The 19052-nt window shown below is 48.5% G+C and overlaps 1 protein-coding gene across 1 annotated transcript; it reads right to left on the bottom strand.

The window, feature by feature from the left end:
• Window positions 1-17: 17 nt before the first annotated feature.
• Window positions 18-14592, bottom strand: pnpt1 (polyribonucleotide nucleotidyltransferase 1). Its single transcript, XM_084470382.1, has 28 exons — window positions 14407-14592; window positions 14018-14078; window positions 13068-13142; window positions 11496-11601; window positions 10777-10826; window positions 10561-10624; window positions 10429-10476; window positions 9913-10026; window positions 9591-9777; window positions 9218-9269; window positions 9019-9076; window positions 8828-8924; window positions 5905-6007; window positions 5728-5798; window positions 5485-5521; window positions 5315-5381; window positions 5122-5211; window positions 4963-5016; window positions 4204-4313; window positions 3951-4022; window positions 3791-3854; window positions 3619-3702; window positions 2115-2198; window positions 1734-1840; window positions 1507-1562; window positions 1345-1423; window positions 1227-1274; window positions 18-1143 (listed from the first exon to the last, which is right to left on the bottom strand). The coding sequence occupies exons 1-28, from the start codon at window positions 14523-14525 to the stop codon at window positions 994-996; spliced, it is 2307 nt and encodes a 768-aa protein (XP_084326508.1). The 5' UTR covers window positions 14526-14592; the 3' UTR covers window positions 18-993.
• Window positions 14593-19052: the final 4460 nt, after the last annotated feature.

Consider the following 19052-nt stretch of genomic DNA (forward strand, 5'->3'; position numbering starts at 1 on the left):
AGTACTGTGGGGTAGGGGGGGGGGGGGGCTGGGGCTGAGAGCCTGGACAGTGGGAGCCACTCAGACCATGAAGACACAACGTGATGGATCATGAAGGATAGCCTAGTGTAGACACAGCTCTCTGGGGGTGTCCAATAGTTCTGGAGCAGACTTAACAGTTTGATGTAAGCGGTTTATATTTTGAAGACTAATGGAGTAAAACCAACAAGTGAAGAAAGAGGTTATGACACTCAGTACTACTCAATGAATGAGTAGCAGAACGTAGTTAGGATGTAATGATGAGGGCCCCAAGCCACCAGGGGGCACCCCTTTAAAAGAAAACATTTGGCAAACTAGTTGGTGTGTTCAGTGGGTGTGATTTTGATCATTCCATGAGTTGAAATGTAACCTTTGAGCACCAGGACAATGTCCTCTCTATCAGGGCAGGTCATCAGCAGGTCTCAGGCCTGGAGCCCTCTACACCGTTTGGTTGGGGAATAGAGAGAAGGGAGAGAAGAGGTGGATATTTAGGTATTTCTCGTTTAATATATTATATTAATATATTTCATAATTTATGCAAATTGAGAAAGGGGTTTGATAAATGTGATCCAAGAAGAAGATCTGCACGAGCATTTAGAATGCATTAAGCCTACATTTAGAATGCATTTAGAATGCATTAAGCCTACATTTCAAGTCTCGCTTTCATTTTCCAAGAGAGCTTGTAGTAAGAGTTTAGGCCAATACGGCTACAGCCACCCATCTGAAGGCAAGGTGAGCTGAACTAAGCTAAGGACGCATAATGATAGATACTAATGCATCTACAATTCAAATCTTAAAACAAAAAACACCACCAAAGAATACACGTCATGTAAAAAGTAAATACTTTAATTGCAACGCATGATGTGAAGACAGAGCTGAGCTAACGTCCGGTCTGTGGCCTATGTACACGTCTGTCTGCCCGCTGCTGCTCCACGTGAGGACAGCATGGACACTACACGCTGGCCCACGGGGCCATCACGAGGGGCCCCCGGGGGCCTCTCCCGTTCCCATGGTGATGCTCTGCTTCTCGCTGAGCGTCTTCACCAGGGTCGCCGCGGGCGATTGAAGAACCTTTCTCGACAGCCTCATTCTGCCGTCCGTCGGGTCGCGTCCAAAATACTTGACCTGTGGGAGCAGAAGCAGCCAGTTAAGAGTCACCGTGTGAACTGGATCAGGGCCAGAGCGCTGGTTTTAACGCTGGTGCTCACCTGTATCTGTTGTCCAACTTCTAAACCCAGCGCTGAAGGATGTTTGATCTGAAGGAACAGAGTAAAGCTGTAAGAAGTCAAAAAGAGCAGCGGAGTGGCCAGAGAAGCAGACACTCACCCGTTTGTGGTCCAGCTGGGAGTTGTGGAGGAGAACGGCGCTCATGTTGGGGTACAGTTTGACCATGACTCCGATGTCCCTGAGGAGAGCAGGGACGACAACGTCCTTCACATCAGTGTGTTGATGTTCTTTAGAGCCTACTCTTTAAACGGATAGACGTACCTTATTTCAATGATGGAGGCTGTGTAGACAGCACCAAACTCTAACTGCTGTTCTTGCTAAGGGGAAAAGATCAAAGGCACATGAAGACGGACACACAACCACACATTCATGGTAACACAATAAAATACCTTAGGCGTGACAGAAAAGGTAACGGATTGATCTCGATCTGGGATCAATCCGTTATTAGACCAGTGATATGTATGTGAGGCCGTTTGCCAGTGACTCACATCGTCTTTGCAAACATCAGTGATGAAGTCCTGCGCTTCGCTCATGGCCCCCGGCGTCGGAGCGAACACAGAGAAGGTCTCCTCGTCCACTTGGCTTATCGTCACACCTAAAGGAGACGAGCATGAGTGTCCTCTCTCTCTCTCTCTCTCTCTCTCTCTCTCTCTCTCTCTCTCTCTCTCTCTCTCTCTCTCTCTCTCTCTCTCTCTCTCTCTCTCTCTCTCTCTCTCATCTCTCTCTCTCTCTCTCTCTCTCTCTCTCTCTCTCTCTCTCTCTCTCTCTCTCTCTCTCTCTCTCTCTCTCTCTCTCTCTCTCTCTCTCTCTCTCTCTCTCTCTCTCTCTCTCTCTCTCTCTCTCTCTCTCTCTCTCTCTCTCTCACCCACCTGTTTGAGCCTGGAGCTTGCGGAGGTTGTAACCGCCTGGACCAACGAACCGAGCCCTTCTGGAAACAGGAACCCGCACGTTCTCTACAAGGGAGAAGCACGCTCCAGTATGTGACTAAAGAGACTACAGGTCCATGACACAAGGGAGAAGCACGCTCCAGTATGTGACTAAAGAGACTACAGGTCCATGACACAAGGGAGAAGCACGCTCCAGTATGTGACTAAAGAGACTACAGGTCCATGACACAAGGGAGAAGCACGCTCCAGTATGTGACTAAAGAGACTACAGGTCCATGACACAAGGGAGAAGCACGCTCCAGTATGTGACTAAAGAGACTACAGGTCCATGACACAAGGGAGAAGCACGCTCCAGTATGTGACTAAAGAGACTACAGGTCCATGACACAAGGGAGAAGCACGCTCCAGTATGTGACTAAAGAGACTACAGGTCCATGACACAAGGGAGAAGCACGCTCCAGTATGTGACTAAAGAGACTACAGGTCCATGACACAAGGGAGAAGCACGCTCCAGTATGTGACTAAAGAGACTACAGGTCCATGACACAAGGGAGAAGCACGCTCCAGTATGTGACTAAAGAGACTACAGGTCCATGACACAAGGGAGAAGCACGCTCCAGTATGTGACTAAAGAGACTACAGGTCCATGACACAAGGGAGAAGCACGCTCCAGTATGTGACTAAAGAGACTACAGGTCCATGACACAAGGGAGAAGCACGCTCCAGTATGTGACTAAAGAGACTACAGGTCCATGACACAAGGGAGAAGCACGCTCCAGTATGTGACTAAAGAGACTACAGGTCCATGACACAAGGGAGAAGCACGCTCCAGTATGTGACTAAAGAGACTACAGGTCCATGACACAAGGGAGAAGCACGCTCCAGTATGTGACTAAAGAGACTACAGGTCCGTGACACAAGGGAGAAGCACGCTCCAGTATGTGACTAAAGAGACTACAGGTCCATGACACAAGGGAGAAGCACGCTCCAGTATGTGACTAAAGAGACTACAGGTCCATGACACAAGGGAGAAGCACGCTCCAGTATGTGACTAAAGAGACTACAGGTCCATGACACAAGGGAGAAGCACGCTCCAGTATGTGACTAAAGAGACTACAGGTCCATGACACAAGGGAGAAGCACGCTCCAGTATGTGACTAAAGAGACTACAGGTCCATGACACAAGGGAGAAGCACGCTCCAGTATGTGACTAAAGAGACTACAGGTCCATGACACAAGGGAGAAGCACGCTCCAGTATGTGACTAAAGAGACTACAGGTCCATGACACAAGGGAGAAGCACGCTCCAGTATGTGACTAAAGAGACTACAGGTCCATGACACAAGGGAGAAGCACGCTCCAGTATGTGACTAAAGAGACTACAGGTCCATGACACAAGGGAGAAGCACGCTCCAGTATGTGACTAAAGAGACTACAGGTCCATTAGCTTCAATGGGAGAACCACAGTCTGACTCCACTAGCCTCACCGATAACGGGGCCGTTGTCCTTCCTGGCGGTCCTGGGTTTCCCGATACTCTTGTTCATGATGGCAAGGATCTCCTTCTTAGCCACTGGAAAACATTAGCATCAAACATATGAGTCTCTCAGTGCTGATACGCGCCCTGGCTTACCGTTCAGCGGCGGTGTGAGTGTTTCAACCTGTTGCTTGCTGGATAGCCTCCATGACCAGTTTTAGGGGCAAGCCTGGTATTTTAACATCAGCCTGGAAAACAAGAGTTCAAAACACAAGTTGTCCACTTGTAGGCACGCACACTGAAAACACATCACAACGGCACTGCTACTGTCCGTCTTTAATCACCTGTAAGGCAGTGATACCCTTGAGTGTTCCGGCCATTTTGAAGTCCATGTCCCCCAGGTAGTCCTCTATTCCCTGTGTGGAAACCAAAAGCATACATCATATTCTAAATGAAGGAATATAGGGCGTATACACGGCTTATTTTTGCAGATCACAAAGTTCTGCAAGTAAAATTTGAGATTTGAGATTTGAACGGTTCTGGAATCTGACCTCCAGCACCTTCAGATAAAACATTGGGCAGAAAGCCGATACACACCAGGATGTCTGTGAGTAATCTGTAGTCCTGGATCTCATTTGGCTTCTCTGGGCTGGGCTTGGAGATGAGGCCAATGGCGACGCCGGCCACAGCAGAGGAGAGAGGCACACCTACAACAGAGAGCACACCTCTCATATCACCCCTACAACAGAGAGCACCTCACCCCTACAACAGAGAGCACACCTCTCATATCACACCTACAACAGAGAGCACACCTCTCATATCACACCTACAACAGAGAGCACACCTCTCATATCACACCTACAACAGAGAGCACACCTCTCATATCACACCTACAACAGAGAGCACACCTCTCATATCACCCCTACAACAGAGAGCACCTCACCCCTACAACAGAGAGCACACCTCTCATATCACACCTACAACAGAGAGCACACCTCTCATATCACACCTACAACAGAGAGCACACCTCTCATATCACACCTACAACAGAGAGCACACCTCTCATATCACACCTACAACAGAGAGCACACCTCTCATATCACCCCTACAACAGAGAGCACACCTCTCATATCACCCCTACAACTGAGAGCACACCTCACACCTCCAACAGAGAGCACACCTCTCATGTCATATCCCCGTCTGCCCTTTATTGTGTCCTCGATAAAACCCACTTCCTTGATATGAAAAGTATACCGTAGCCCTTAAAGAACAGGTAGAACAAACCAACAACATGAAAGTCATCTGTATGTGGTGCTTTGGGATTCATTGTGAATAAAGCAGTTGTGGGCCAAGTACCTGCATCCATCAGAGCAAGACTTCCTCCACAAGCCGAGGCCATAGAAGAGGAACCTGAGATAGAGACAGCACATGCTATTGAGTCTCTTTCCTAGTAGGCAACACAAAAGGGTCTGGTGTGGTAGGAGTGGTTCTGAGACTGCCATGAGCAGCACACACCGTTGGACTCCAGCACCTCAGCGGTGACTCTGATGGTGAAGGGAAAGTCTTTGGGAATGACCGGTCTCAGAGACTTCTCCGCAAGGGCCCCTGAGAGACACAAACAAGCTTACAACAAGAGGACCGCTGGTCTCCAGAGAGGGGACGGTACGCCCTGCAGGTTGAATACATGTGAAGCTCAACATGTACGAACCATGACCAAGCTCTCTCCGATTTATACCCCCCATCTTGCCAATCTCATTGGTAGCGTATGGAGGGAACTGAAAAGAAGGATGCGTGATGTAGGGTCAATAACAGATGAAATACAGGAAGAGGGTCATAAATACAGTAACTCAAGTTATAACAGGATTTGAGCTTACTTACTTCATAATGGAGCATAAAGTTCTTGTCTTTTATGCCACTGTTGTGACAAAATAAATAGAATACTTGAATTAATACACACAGATTTGAAAAAGGGTTTATTAACAGTACAACGGTGACAACCCGGCTGAGGACTGGAACATATGCAACCTAAGATGACATCGTTTCTTCAATCTGAATAATCCTGATATTGTCAGCCCTTCAAAGAAGGTTCTTAAAACCACAATGGCACAAATTAAAAACTACCTTAGAGCTGTGGTGATGAGGTCAGCTTTGACAGTGGATTCCAGGGAATCAAACGTGACGCCACAGAGTACCTGTTGAGTCATCATATTCAGAAACACATACAGGTCACATCTGACACCAAACACGGTTCTGCTCAGAGATCAGCGTTCCAGAGGTGGTGAACGGCGGTCTGCCTACCTGTGTCTGTCCTCTCTGGAACAAGGCGGAGCCGTGGAGTGGTTTCAACACGTCCACCTCACAGGAGATGTTCCTCAGTGCTGTCAGGTCTCGGCCGTCACACCTGGTAGCCAATACACACTTACTGCACTGGCTCCAAAGCGACTGGCAGGGCGCACTAGAGCCTGCTACACACTAGAGCCTGCTACACTAGAGCCTGCTACACTAGAGCCTGCTACACACTAGAGCCTGCTACACTAGAGCCTGCTACACTAGAGCCTGCTACACACTAGAGCCTGCTACACACTAGAGCCTGCTACACTAGAGCCTGCTACACTAGAGCCTGCTACACTAGAGCCTGCTACACTAGAGCCTGCTACACACTAGAGCCTGCTACACTAGAGCCTGCTACACTAGAGCCTGCTACACTAGAGCCTGCTACACACTAGAGGCTGCTACACTAGAGCCTGCTACACTAGAGCCTGCTACACTAGAGCCTGCTACACTAGAGCCTGCTACACACTAGAGCCTGCTACACTAGAGCCTGCTACACACTAGAGCCTGCTACACACTAGAGCCTGCTACACTAGAGCCTGCTACACACTAGAGCCTGCTACACTAGAGCCTGCTACACTAGAGCCTGCTACACTAGAGCCTGCTACACTAGAGCCTGCTACACTAGAGCCTGCTACACTAGAGCCTGCTACACACTAGAGCCTGCTACACTAGAGCCTGCTACACTAGAGCCTGCTACACACTAGAGCCTGCTACACTAGAGCCTGCTACACTAGAGCCTGCTACACTAGAGCCTGCTACACACTAGAGCCTGCTACACTAGAGCCTGCTACACACTAGAGCCTGCTACACTAGAGCCTGCTACACTAGAGCCTGCTACACACTAGAGCCTGCTACACACTAGAGCCTGCTACACTAGAGCCTGCTACACACTAGAGCCTGCTACACACTAGAGCCTGCTACACCAGAGCCTGCTACACACTAGAGCCTGCTACACTAGAGCCTGCTACACTAGAGCCTGCTACACTAGAGCCTGCTACACACTAGAGCCTGCTACACTAGAGCCTGCTACACTAGAGCCTGCTACACTAGAGCCTGCTACACTAGAGCCTGCTACACACTAGAGCCTGCTACACTAGAGCCTGCTACACTAGAGCCTGCTACACTAGAGCCTGCTACACACTAGAGCCTGCTACACTAGAGCCTGCTACACACTAGAGCCTGCTACACTAGAGCCTGCTACACTAGAGCCTGCTACACTAGAGCCTGCTACACACTAGAGCCTGCTACACACTAGAGCCTGCTACACTAGAGCCTGCTACACACTAGAGCCTGCTACACACTAGAGCCTGCTACACTAGAGCCTGCTACACACTAGAGCCTGCTACACTAGAGCCTGCTACACTAGAGCCTGCTACACACTAGAGCCTGCTACACTAGAGCCTGCTACACTAGAGCCTGCTACACTAGAGCCTGCTACACACTAGAGCCTGCTACACACTAGAGCCTGCTACACTAGAGCCTGCTACACACTAGAGCCTGCTACACTAGAGCCTGCTACACACTAGAGCCTGCTACACTAGAGCCTGCTACACTAGAGCCTGCTACACACTAGAGCCTGCTACACTAGAGCCTGCTACACTAGAGCCTGCTACACTAGAGCCTGCTACACACTAGAGCCTGCTACACACTAGAGCCTGCTACACACTAGAGCCTGCTACACTAGAGCCTGCTACACACTAGAGCCTGCTACACTAGAGCCTGCTACACACCGGCGCCAAAGTGCCTCATCAAACCAACCGCCTCCATTATTTTCGCCATACTGCCCCGCTGTCCTTCACTGTCCTATTCCCTAGCGTCGCCGTGCGTGACAAAGCGCTCTTTTAAAGCTGTTTGTACATCCCGGCTTGATACACGCTCCTGTACATGTGGAGATTGTTGATGCAGTAGATGCATAATTCCACAATGCAAGATGAATGAGCAATGACAGAAAATAAAGTGACTCAACTGTAAACAAAGTGCCCAACAGGACATAAGTAACTATGAATGAAGTGACTATCATTGTACGCACAGAGGATCACGGGCATCAGGGCCACATAGTCATAAAACAACTGGTTTAACGTTATGGTAGCCTATACCGACTATGTTTGTTGATCTGCTGCTTTCAAAATGTAACCACAACGGAGTTGCAGCGCGACGCTTCCTATTGGTGCTAGGGGCGGCGTTTGACTTCCTATTGGTGCTAGGGGCGGTGTTTGACTTCCTATTGGTGCTAGGGGCGGCGTTTGACTTCCTATTGGTGCTAGGGGCGGCGTTTGACTTCCTATTGGTGCTAGGGGCGGCGTTTGACTTCCTATTGGTGCTAGGGGCAGCGTTTGACTTCCTATTGGTGCTAGGGGCAGCGTTTGACTTCCTATTGGTGCTAGGGGCGGCGTTTGACTTCCTGTTGGTGCTAGGGGTGGCGTTTGACTTCCTGTTGGTGCTAGGGGCGGCGTTTGACTTCCTATTGGTGCTAGGGGCGGCGTTTGACTTCCTGTTGGTGCTAGGGGCGGCGTTTGACTTCCTGTTGGTGCTAGGGGCGGCGTTTGACTTCCTATTGGTGCTAGGGGCGGCGTTTGACTTCCTATTGGTGCTAGGGGCGGCGTTTGACTTCCTGTTGGTGCTAGGGGCGGCGTTTGACTTCCTATTGGTGCTAGGGGTGGCGTTTGACTTCCTATTGGTGCTAGGGGCGGCGTTTGACTTCCTATTGGTGCTAGGGGTGGCGTTTGACTTCCTATTGGTGCTAGGGGCGGCGTTTGACTTCCTATTGGTGCTAGGGGTGGCGTTTGACTTCCTATTGGTGCTAGGGGCGGCGTTTGACTTCCTATTGGTGCCGGCGTGTGGCCGGCTTCAGGAGTTCCATCAGACGGGAACACGGGACATTGCTCACCTCTTATATTCCTGAAGCACCAGATTGCGGAAGATGTCTTTGCTCACAGCGTTGAAGCACTCCATGACCTCAAAGGGCTCTGCTTGAGGGTATTTCACTACAGAGGAAAGACAACAATAATGTACTGAAGTGAACCTCTCATACACACATTCTGGATTTAGCAAATGAAACGTTTGAAATCAATGGTCCACCTTTCAGTGCTTCCTCTGTTTCAAGTCGTACTTTGTTGATTGCTTCGTCTCTTGAAATCTAAAATGGAAGAAGTTAGTAATGCGGTAAACATGCACAACCACGCTGATGACCATGCAGGAGGAGGTAAAGAGGCTCTTGTTCCTCACATCTCTCCAACATTAGGACAAGGGATTTGCAAAGAAACTAAAAATGACATACCTTATCATGGGAAGAGTCTGTGAAAACGGAGTAGATTCTAGCTGCGGATAACCTGCACAGAGGCAAAACCTAAAGTCATACACAGGACAGACGTATCGGGCATTGGTCAACATGACGTTTAAAAGAATCAAGGTGTTTGATGCAGAAACCACTGCCGTAAGTATGAGAGTGAAAAGCAGCGGTTCCAGTTGAACATTAGACAGCAGTGTACAGCAGACACTGTACATACAGTCGCACATCCTGCACTGACCTCCTTATTCACCTGGTCAACACGGTGTATGATCACATGGTTGTATATCATTGTTTAACCCAGTCAATGCACTGGGTTAGTCATGTCCCTGATGAATCCTGCTAGGTGTGTGTGAGAGCTTACTGCCGGGTGTGCTCCACCATGTCTCCGGGGGCGGAGAACATCCTGACGGGGGTGCGCTTGGTGACCTTCTTCTCTCGACACAGCTGCTGGATGGCGTGGATGATCTGCTGGCTGTGCTTCACGCCCACCTTCACCGCGTGGCAGAAGTCCTGCTGCAGCACGTTCTCCGCCGATGCCTCCATCATCACTGATGTGTGAGAGTGAGTAAGAGTAAGAGAGTGAGACACAGATTTTGTATTTAGACGCAAAAGCAGACAGAGGTGCAGACAGACAACAGATTAGCAAAAACCAGCAGCAAAGCAGCTGCAGAAGGTTGACTTACCAACTTGACTGCTGGGTGCTCCGGCCACTATGAGGTTCAGAGAGCTGGAGCCCATCTCCTTCCTGGTGGGGTTGATAAGGAACTCTCCTTCTACCAAACCCACCCGCACCGCACCTGGCACACACACACAACACACAGAGACACATGCACGCACACGCACACAGAGACACACACACATGCAGAGACACACACACACACACACACACACACGCACACAGGGACACATGCGCACACACACACACACACACACACAGAGACACACACAGAGACACACGCACACACACACACACAGAGACACACGCACACACACACATATACACACACACGCACACACACAGACTTTTATGATGACAGACAGACTTGATAGACATCTGCTATTGTTATCTGTCATGTAAATGGTAAGAGATATTTTCTCTACATTCTAGAGATGATTGTTCCCATTAGAACACTTTAGGATGTGCTCTAACCTCTATCACCACAGACGTCAGGTCATGGTATTAATAACTAGTGACTCACCGATGGGGCCGTTCCAGGGGATGTCTGACATGGCCAGAGCTGCAGAGGCTGGAACAAATAGGAAGGTTCAGCTTCAGCCCAAATCAGCTCCAAGTAATGAGACATAAACAGATGATCTGGTGTCCGACTCACCTCCATTGATAGCCAATACATCTGGATCATTAACCCCATCCACAGCCAGCAGGTTACACAGGACCTAGAAACACACACACACACACACACACACACACACACACACACACACACACACACACACACACACACACACAGATACTTTTTGGCAACCAGCTTCAAAGGGCATACACTTTAAACAAGGTATGACGTATTGAAAGTAGAAATGTCACTGACCTGCGTGTCGTAGAAATAACCAGCAGGAAACAGAGGTCTGATGGCCCGGTCTAAGATACAGAAGATAAATAGCTTAAGACTCATCATTGGAATACTTTGTACAATGGAGTTTGAGATGCAGCAAATGCAAAGCCAAGGTTGCTTAGAACACCTTGGAACATTACGTGAAACCCTTGAGTAGTTTATTCCAAATACCACAGTTAGCAACAATGATTAGATAGGAATTTCATTAATCTTTAATGTTTGATCTGTGTTTTATCGACTTAATCAGTTGATGAAAATATTGATTTGCGGTGCTTTGAGCATAAGGCTTTTGAGTCGTCAATGAAAAATCAGTTTAATGTTCTATTGACCGTTTTTTTTAGTGTTGGATTTGTAGCGCATTGATTTGGAATTATTAAATGAAGAGGTGTCCCTTTATGGAAACATACAGTGTGTACACGCTCAGAATGGGATTAATCCATCAGGAACAATGCATTTCACAATGCTTTGGTCTAGTCAGGATTATCCGCTCCAGGACAATGATCAGCTGGATGTTTCCGTGCCGTGCAAAAGCACAAAATAAAGCTGGTAAAATAATATTGCATTCAACTGTCTTTTAGGCAGTACTATTCTGGGTTATTCTACTTTGTAAAGGTGTCTGATGTGAACCTATGACCTATGAGTCTGCTGGTGAGGATCTGGTGGTCCGTGGTGTTAGTCTAATGTGAACCTATGACCTATGAGTCTGCTGGTGAGGATCTCGTGGTCCGTGGTTCCCAGCTCTCGTCTCAGGTGGTTGGTGGGGATGCGACCCGCTGCAGCTGCCTTCTGCCGGTAGTCCACCTGTCAGTCAGAGCACAACGACCCACACTCACTACACACTATATATACTGTGTATGTGTGTGTGTGTACACAGATATTCAATATACACACACTCACTACACACTATATATACTGTATATATGTAGTGTGTGTGTGTGTGTGTGTACACAGATATTCAATATACACACACACACACACACACTATATATTTAAGCAATAGATCACGACAGGCTGTGGTATACGGTCATTATACCACAGTTAAGGGGCGTTGTCCCTTAACTGTGGTATAATGACCGTATACCACTGACTGAAGTGATCTATTGCTTTTATAAAACGGTTACGTAAGTATGGCGAAATGAAAGTCATAGACACCCTCAATTTTGAAAAAGCTAGAAAGTCGGAAAAGCATTTTTTTTAAACGAATACAAAAAAGTAGTCCCTCCTGGCTGCCTGCAAAGTGTACAGCGGTTGCTATGCAACACACTGTAGCGTCCTTCAGAGAGAAGGCTAGAGACGGTAGCTTGGTTCGCCGGCAATTCAGCCTACTGTCGAGTTCACTCACCATGTGCCTATTGCTTTACAACATTTCCACCCTCTCCAGCAATCAACATGTTTTTAGGCTTCAGTGAACTATGCTATTGCTTTTATATATAAATAAACAACAGTTCAAGTTAGGCGCGGAGTGATACTGAACTCTGTAAACTGAACGGGCGTCATAGCTGTGTGTATACGCTCAATATACAACAGTTGGGAACCAATCAAATCGCTTGATTTAAGCCACCCATTTTATAAATATATTTATAAAACGGGTGGCCTAAATAGAAGGCTAAATTGCCGGCGAACCAAGCTACCGTCTTTAGCCTAGCCTTCTCTCTGAAGGACGCTACATTGTGTTGCATAGCAACCGCCGTACACTTTGCCGGCAGCCAGGAGGAACTACTTTTTTGTATTCGTTAAAAAAATGCTTTTCCGACTTTCTAGCTTTTTCAAAATTGAGGGTGTCTATGACTTTCATTTCGCCATATTTACGTAACCGTTTTATAAAAGCAATAGATCACTTCAGTCAGTGATATACGGTCATTACACCACAGTGAAGGGGGTCGCCGCCCCTCCGCTGCGCGTCGGGACGGACAACGCCCCTTAACTGTGGTATAATGAGCGTATACCACAGCCTGTCGTGATCTATTGCTTAAATATACTATATGTGTGTGTGTGTATGTGTGTACACAGATATTCAATATACACACACACTATATATACATATATATATATATATATATATATATATATACTGTGTGTGTGTGTGTGTGTGTGTGTGTGTGTGTGTGTGTGTGTGCATAGATATTCAATATACACACACACACATTAACTTCAGGTTCACTGTCGTGATACTGAGGGAAGCATTCGAGGTAAGGTAACAACACTAATGAAGTTTCTACCAGTTTGTAAAAGAAGACACAATGAGGAGTTGTGTTCAGAGGACTTACAACGAGAGGCATGAAGTTGGAGGGCGAGGGTTTGGTCTTGCTGACTGCAGTCACCATCACAGAGGTGTCCCCCAGCTTCACAGAGGGAACAAACGTGTGTAGCATTACTGTTCAAACTGCCTAAACATGGTAGTGGCCTTTTCCTTCTCACATCCGTTTATTAGATATATTGTTTCACCTTCTGCTGACAAATGTACTTATTGCATTTCGCTTTGGATAAAAGCGTGTGCTAAACGCCCTAAATGTAAATTAGATCTGATTCATTTACTTTCAACAAATCCTCAGATGTACTTACATCCCAGAAGCTGCAGATGGACAGACATTAAGAACTACGACTGGCTACCTAACACACGTTGATGTGGGCTACACACATCCTGGTCCTTACTGGTCCACTGACCCCTTCATACCTGGACCATTCTATTACTGGTCCTTACTGGTCCACTGACTCCTTCCTACCTGGACCATCCTATTACTGGTCCTTACTGGTCCTTACTGGTCCACTGACCCCTTCATACCTGGACCATCCTATTACTGGTCCACTGACCCCTTCCTACCTGGACCATCCTATTACTGGTCCTTACTGGTCCACTGACTCCTTCCTACCTGGACCATCCTATTACTGGTCCACTGACTCCTTCCTACCTGGACCATCCTATTACTGGTCCTTACTGGTCCACTGACCCCTTCCTACCTGGACCATCCTATTACTGGTCCTTACTGGTCCTTTCTGGTCCTACCTGGACCATCCTATTACTGGTCCACTGACTCCTTCCTACCTGGACCATCCTATTACTGGTCCTTACTGGTCCTACCTGGACCATCCTATTACTGGTCCTTACTGGTCCTTACTGGTCCTACCTGGACCATCCTATTACTGGTCCTTACTGGTCCTTACTGGTCCTACCTGGACCATCCTATTACTGGTCCTTACTGGTCCTTACTGGTCCTACCTGGACCACTGCAGCTCCGTCAGCGAACCGCGCAAAGCGCCCCGTGGAGATCTCCAGTTTCCTAGGCAACAAAAACGGGAGTGAGAGCAGGACCCGGGAGCTGTGCACCGTCTCCGAGCGAAGGAGAACACTGGACTATAGCTTCATTATAGGTTCACATCAGACACAGCCCTGAAGCCTTGACTACCAAGTAACTACAAGGTAATAGCAGTTTAGCAGCACTAACCAAGTCATTGAATGAACCATTTAGGATATAGATGGAGAACCTCGCATGCGTTCTGATTGGACACTGTATGTATGTATGTATGTATGTATATATATATTATATATTATATATATATTTATGTATGTGTGTATTTAACCACGAGCTTAGAGACAATGTCACTCACTTGTGTCCTAAATCCACCGCCACTTTGCGGACGGTCCCATTGCTGCTGTACACACTTTGGTGACAGCGGCGGACGGTGGAGTTGGTAAAAGCCGGCCCCAGCCGTAACAAATAGCGCATATCTGAAAGCACCACAACGAGACGTCTCCAGCTCACTTCAGTGTGGGAGGATACATGGGGGCTGCCATGATGGACGTCACGTGTACGGATAGAGGCGGTTCAGTAAAGCTCCTGATTGGACGAGTCATGTGTAACATCCAAACTATTCCGCGTCATCGACATCATCAGTTCCGCCTCATACTGTATTATTATATTATAGATATATTATATTATTATTAAAGGTGGATTAAACACCCAAATCACTTGTTTTACAAAGTTCTGGTGAACATTTGCGTGTTCCCTGAACCAAAAGATGTATAAAGTTGCGTGAGTTTGTCAAATAATGCGGTTGAAGATTTTAATGAGGATGAGGAAAATATTGTGAAATACATATCAGTAAATCAATCAACTGAAGATAACAGCATGTTACCCTCTAGCCTGATCAAGAACCCACAGCAGTAGAGCAGCCTTCTATAGGCTGACTGAACTAACTAAATACATTCACATACATAGAGAGTAATATTAACATATGTACACATGATAAACATTATATTATTATATTTACCTATACCCTATATATATTTACCTTATATATACCTGCTCCCTTCCTGGTCCATAGGCTCCTGGTCCATCTCTGGGCTCCTGGTCCATCTCTAGGCTCCTGGTCCATCTCTGGGCTCCTGGTCCATCTCTAGGCTCCTGGTCCATCTCTAGGCTCCTGGTCCATCTCTGGACTCCTGGTCCATCTCTAGGCTCCTGGTCCATCTCTAGGCTCCTGGTCCATCTCTAGGCTCCTGGTCCATCTCCTGGTCCATCTCTGGACTCCTGGTCCATTTCTAGGCTCCTGGTCCATCTCCTGGTCCATCTCTGGGCTCCTGGTCCATTTCTAGGCTCCTGGTCCATCTCCTGGTCCATCTCTGGGCTCCTGGTCCATCTCTAGACTCCTGGTCCATCTCTAGGCTCCTGGTCCATCTCTAGGCTCCTGGTACATCTCTAGGCTCCTGGTCCATCTCCTGGTCCATCTCTAGGCTCCTGGTCCATCTCTAGGCTCCTGGTCCATCTCCTGGTCCATCTCTGGACTCCTGGTCCATTTCTAGGCTCCTGGTCCATCTCCTGGTCCATCTCTAGACTCCTGGTCCATCTCTAGGCTCCTGGTCCATCTCTGGGCTCCTGGTCCATCTCTAGGCTCCTGGTCCATCTCTAGGCTCCTGGTCCATCTCTAGACTCCTGGTCCATCTCTAGGCTCCTGGTCCATCTCTAGGCTCCTGGTCCATCTCTGGGCTCCTGGTCCATCTCTGGGCTCCTGGTCCATGGTTTCATAAGGAGGCCACCCTGGTTTGATCTGGGGCTGACCCTGGACCAGCAGCTCCTGGTCCAGGGTCTCTCTCTCTCTCTCTCTCTCTCTCTCTCTCTCTCTCTCTCTCTCTCTCTCCAGGTGTTCATGTTCCAGATGTTGAGGGACTGTGGGAGTCCTGTGGGACTAGGAGGAACAAGACGTCCCCACAAGGGCCAAACTGAGGGCCCCAATGGAGGGCCTACCCAGAGGCCCCCACAAGGGCCAAACTGAGGGCCCCAAACCCTGGACGACCTGCTCCTTCATGGTGAAGGCTCAAATGAGGAAGGAGGGAGGAGCCCTGGATGTGGTCTGTGCTTCTGGTGGGACGGCTTCATGACGGCTTGGCACTGCGTTGACACTGTGTCCCAACATGTGTCTATGCAGTTAGTCTACTAAACTCATCCAAACAATACCTCATCTATTGTCTGTGAAATGGCGTTAGTAAAAAGGAACTACCCTTTACTGCTCTATAGTGAACCAGTTGCCTGTAATCAGTGTATTGTCTGAGAAGTCAAGTAAGGGGAAATGCATCGCTCCCATACCAAGGTTGCAGAAGTAAATGTGCATAGCCAGGTCATCTTTAAAGGAGGAACAACTCTATGCGCAGAGATTGTTTCCCAAAAATGGAATGCGAATGATAACCGCTCATTGATTATGCAGAAACACAGCATTACCAAAAAACGTGTTGAATTAACAGATCATATATTAAAACTTTCCCCCAATTTAGACTCACTAACAAAACATGGAACAAGAGTCAGCCAAACTTTCCAAGGCTCCGGATTGGTACAACCACTCTGGTTATAAATAAGGTCACACTCAATGTGACTGTAGTTTGTCTATAAACACACAGATAATTCAACACTACTTCCGGCAGTGTGATTAGGCTACCTGTGATACCTGAATCACAGGGTACCCTCCATGTTGACTACCCAGAAGCAGCTGATGATATAATTGTGCCAGCAATCAATGATGATTTGGAATTAAACAACTCGGAAATGCCAATTCACAGTGTATCCCTTTAAATGTAGAACATGTATTTGCTCTAAATTGTCCCTGTTGGCTGTGCTTAGCTCTAGTGGGAGAGGAATATAGAGGACTGGAAGTGGTTTTCTGTAAGGTAACCCAGGGTCTGCAGGCACATTCAGTGTTGACAAACACTTCTGGAGACTGGGCTGTGGGACTTAGAAACAATTGAACTAAAGCAATGATGCAGTGAAAATGACACAGGTGAGCTTTAAAGGAACTTGGATGGGTTGGTTTACAGTCTCTGTATATGTTCTTGTGTTATGAATTCATCTAAGCACTGCAATTAAGAATGGCTTTAAATTTCAACTCATGTCAACTAAATGTCAGACTTACCTTAAGTATTGCTGTGTGTGTGTGTGTGTGTGTGTGTGTGTGTGTGTGTGTGTGTGTGTGTGTGTGTGTGTGTGTGTGTGTGTGCGTGCGTGCGTGCGTGCGTGCGTGCGTGCGTGCGTGTGTGTGTGTGCGTGCGTGCGTGCGTGCGTGTGAGTGTGTGTGTGTGTGTGTGTGTGTGTGTTAGAGTTAAATGCTCTTACACACTTGATTACATTGCTGCTTTATTCCGGTCACCAATGTATGCATTGCACGGTCTTGCTGTGCGTGCGATACAATGTAAAGTTGTGTTGTTTGTTTTGGAGCTGGTTTGCTAAAGAGGCTAATGAAGCTAACAATAACAATGACGAGCCAATGACTCACAGAGACAAACAGGAACGCTGCAAGCCAGGAAATGACGTCACAAGTGCAATTCGTAAGGCTGGTGTAAGAGGCATCTGGAACACACCATAAATGGGTTTGGATGGAGTGACAGGAAGTGATTCATCTGATTCAGCAGAATACAGTAACAGTCTTTATTCATGTTGAAGGTGTGACAACTTGTGACATCCACGCCTTAGAGCTCCTTCTGCTTTTCACCTCCCAATCAGCCCTGACCTGGAGCTGGACTTCTCTTCTTATTTACAAGGCTGATTGAAGTCCCTCCCTGAGCCTTCCCCACCTCACCTTCCTCACCTCACCTTCCCCTCCTCACCTTCCTCACCTCACCTTCCCCTCCTCACCTTCCTCACCTCACCTTCCCCTCCTCACCTTCCTCACCTCACCTTCCTCTCCTCACCTTCCCCTCCTCACCTTCCTCACCTCACCTTCCTCACCTCACCTTCCCCACCTCACCTTCCCCACCTCACCTTCCCCTCCTCACCTTCCTCACCTCACCTTCCTCACCTCACCTTCCCCACCTCACCTTCCCCACCTCACCTTCCCCACCTCACCTTCCTCACCTCACCTTCCCCACCTCACCTTCCTCACCTCACCTTCCCCTCCTCACCTTCCTCACCTCACCTTCCTCACCTCACCTTCCCCACCTCACCTTCCCCACCTCACCTTCCTCACCTCACCTTCCCCACCTCACCTTCCTCACCTCACCTTCCCCTCCTCACCTTCCTCACCTCACCTTCCTCACCTCACCTTCCCCTCCTCACCTTCCTCACCTCACCTTCCTCTCCTCACCTTCCCCTCCTCACCTTCCTCACCTCACCTTCCTCACCTCACCTTCCCCACCTCACCTTCCCCACCTCACCTTCCCCACCTCACCTTCCTCACCTCACCTTCCCCACCTCACCTTCCTCACCTCACCTTCCCCTCCTCACCTTCCTCACCTCACCTTCCTCACCTCACCTTCCCCTCCTCCGTCTCTCCGTCTCTTCTCTTCCCCACCTCCGTCTCTCCGTCTCTCCTCTTCCCCACCTCCGTCTCTCCTCTTCCCCACCTCCGTCTCTCCGTCTCTTCTCTTCCCTCTCTTCCCCACCTCCGTCTCTCCGTCTCTTGTCTTCCCCACCTCCGTCTCTCCGTCTCTTGTCTTCCCCACCTCCGTCTCTTCTCTTCCCCACCTCCGTCTCTCCGTCTCTTCTCTTCCCCACCTCCGTCTCTCCGTCTCTTCTCTTCCCCACCTCCGTCTCTCCGTCTCTTCTCTTCCCCACCTCCGTCTCTCCGTCTCTTGTCTTCCCCACCTCCGTCTCTCCGTCTCTTCTCTACCTCATGAGGCCACCAGCGTTGGGAGCGCTCTCGACTGGAGAAGGCCTGATCTCCTGGTGGTGATGATGGCACTGACCGCCAGCCAACATGTTGTGCAGGGTGACGTCTCACAGAAAACCAGCTGCTGTTATAATACCGTACAACGCTCCCTGGTTATCACG

This window comes from Micromesistius poutassou, assembly GCF_964030765.1.
Source record: "Micromesistius poutassou genome assembly, chromosome: 7".
Lineage (NCBI taxonomy): Eukaryota > Metazoa > Chordata > Actinopteri > Gadiformes > Gadidae > Micromesistius > Micromesistius poutassou.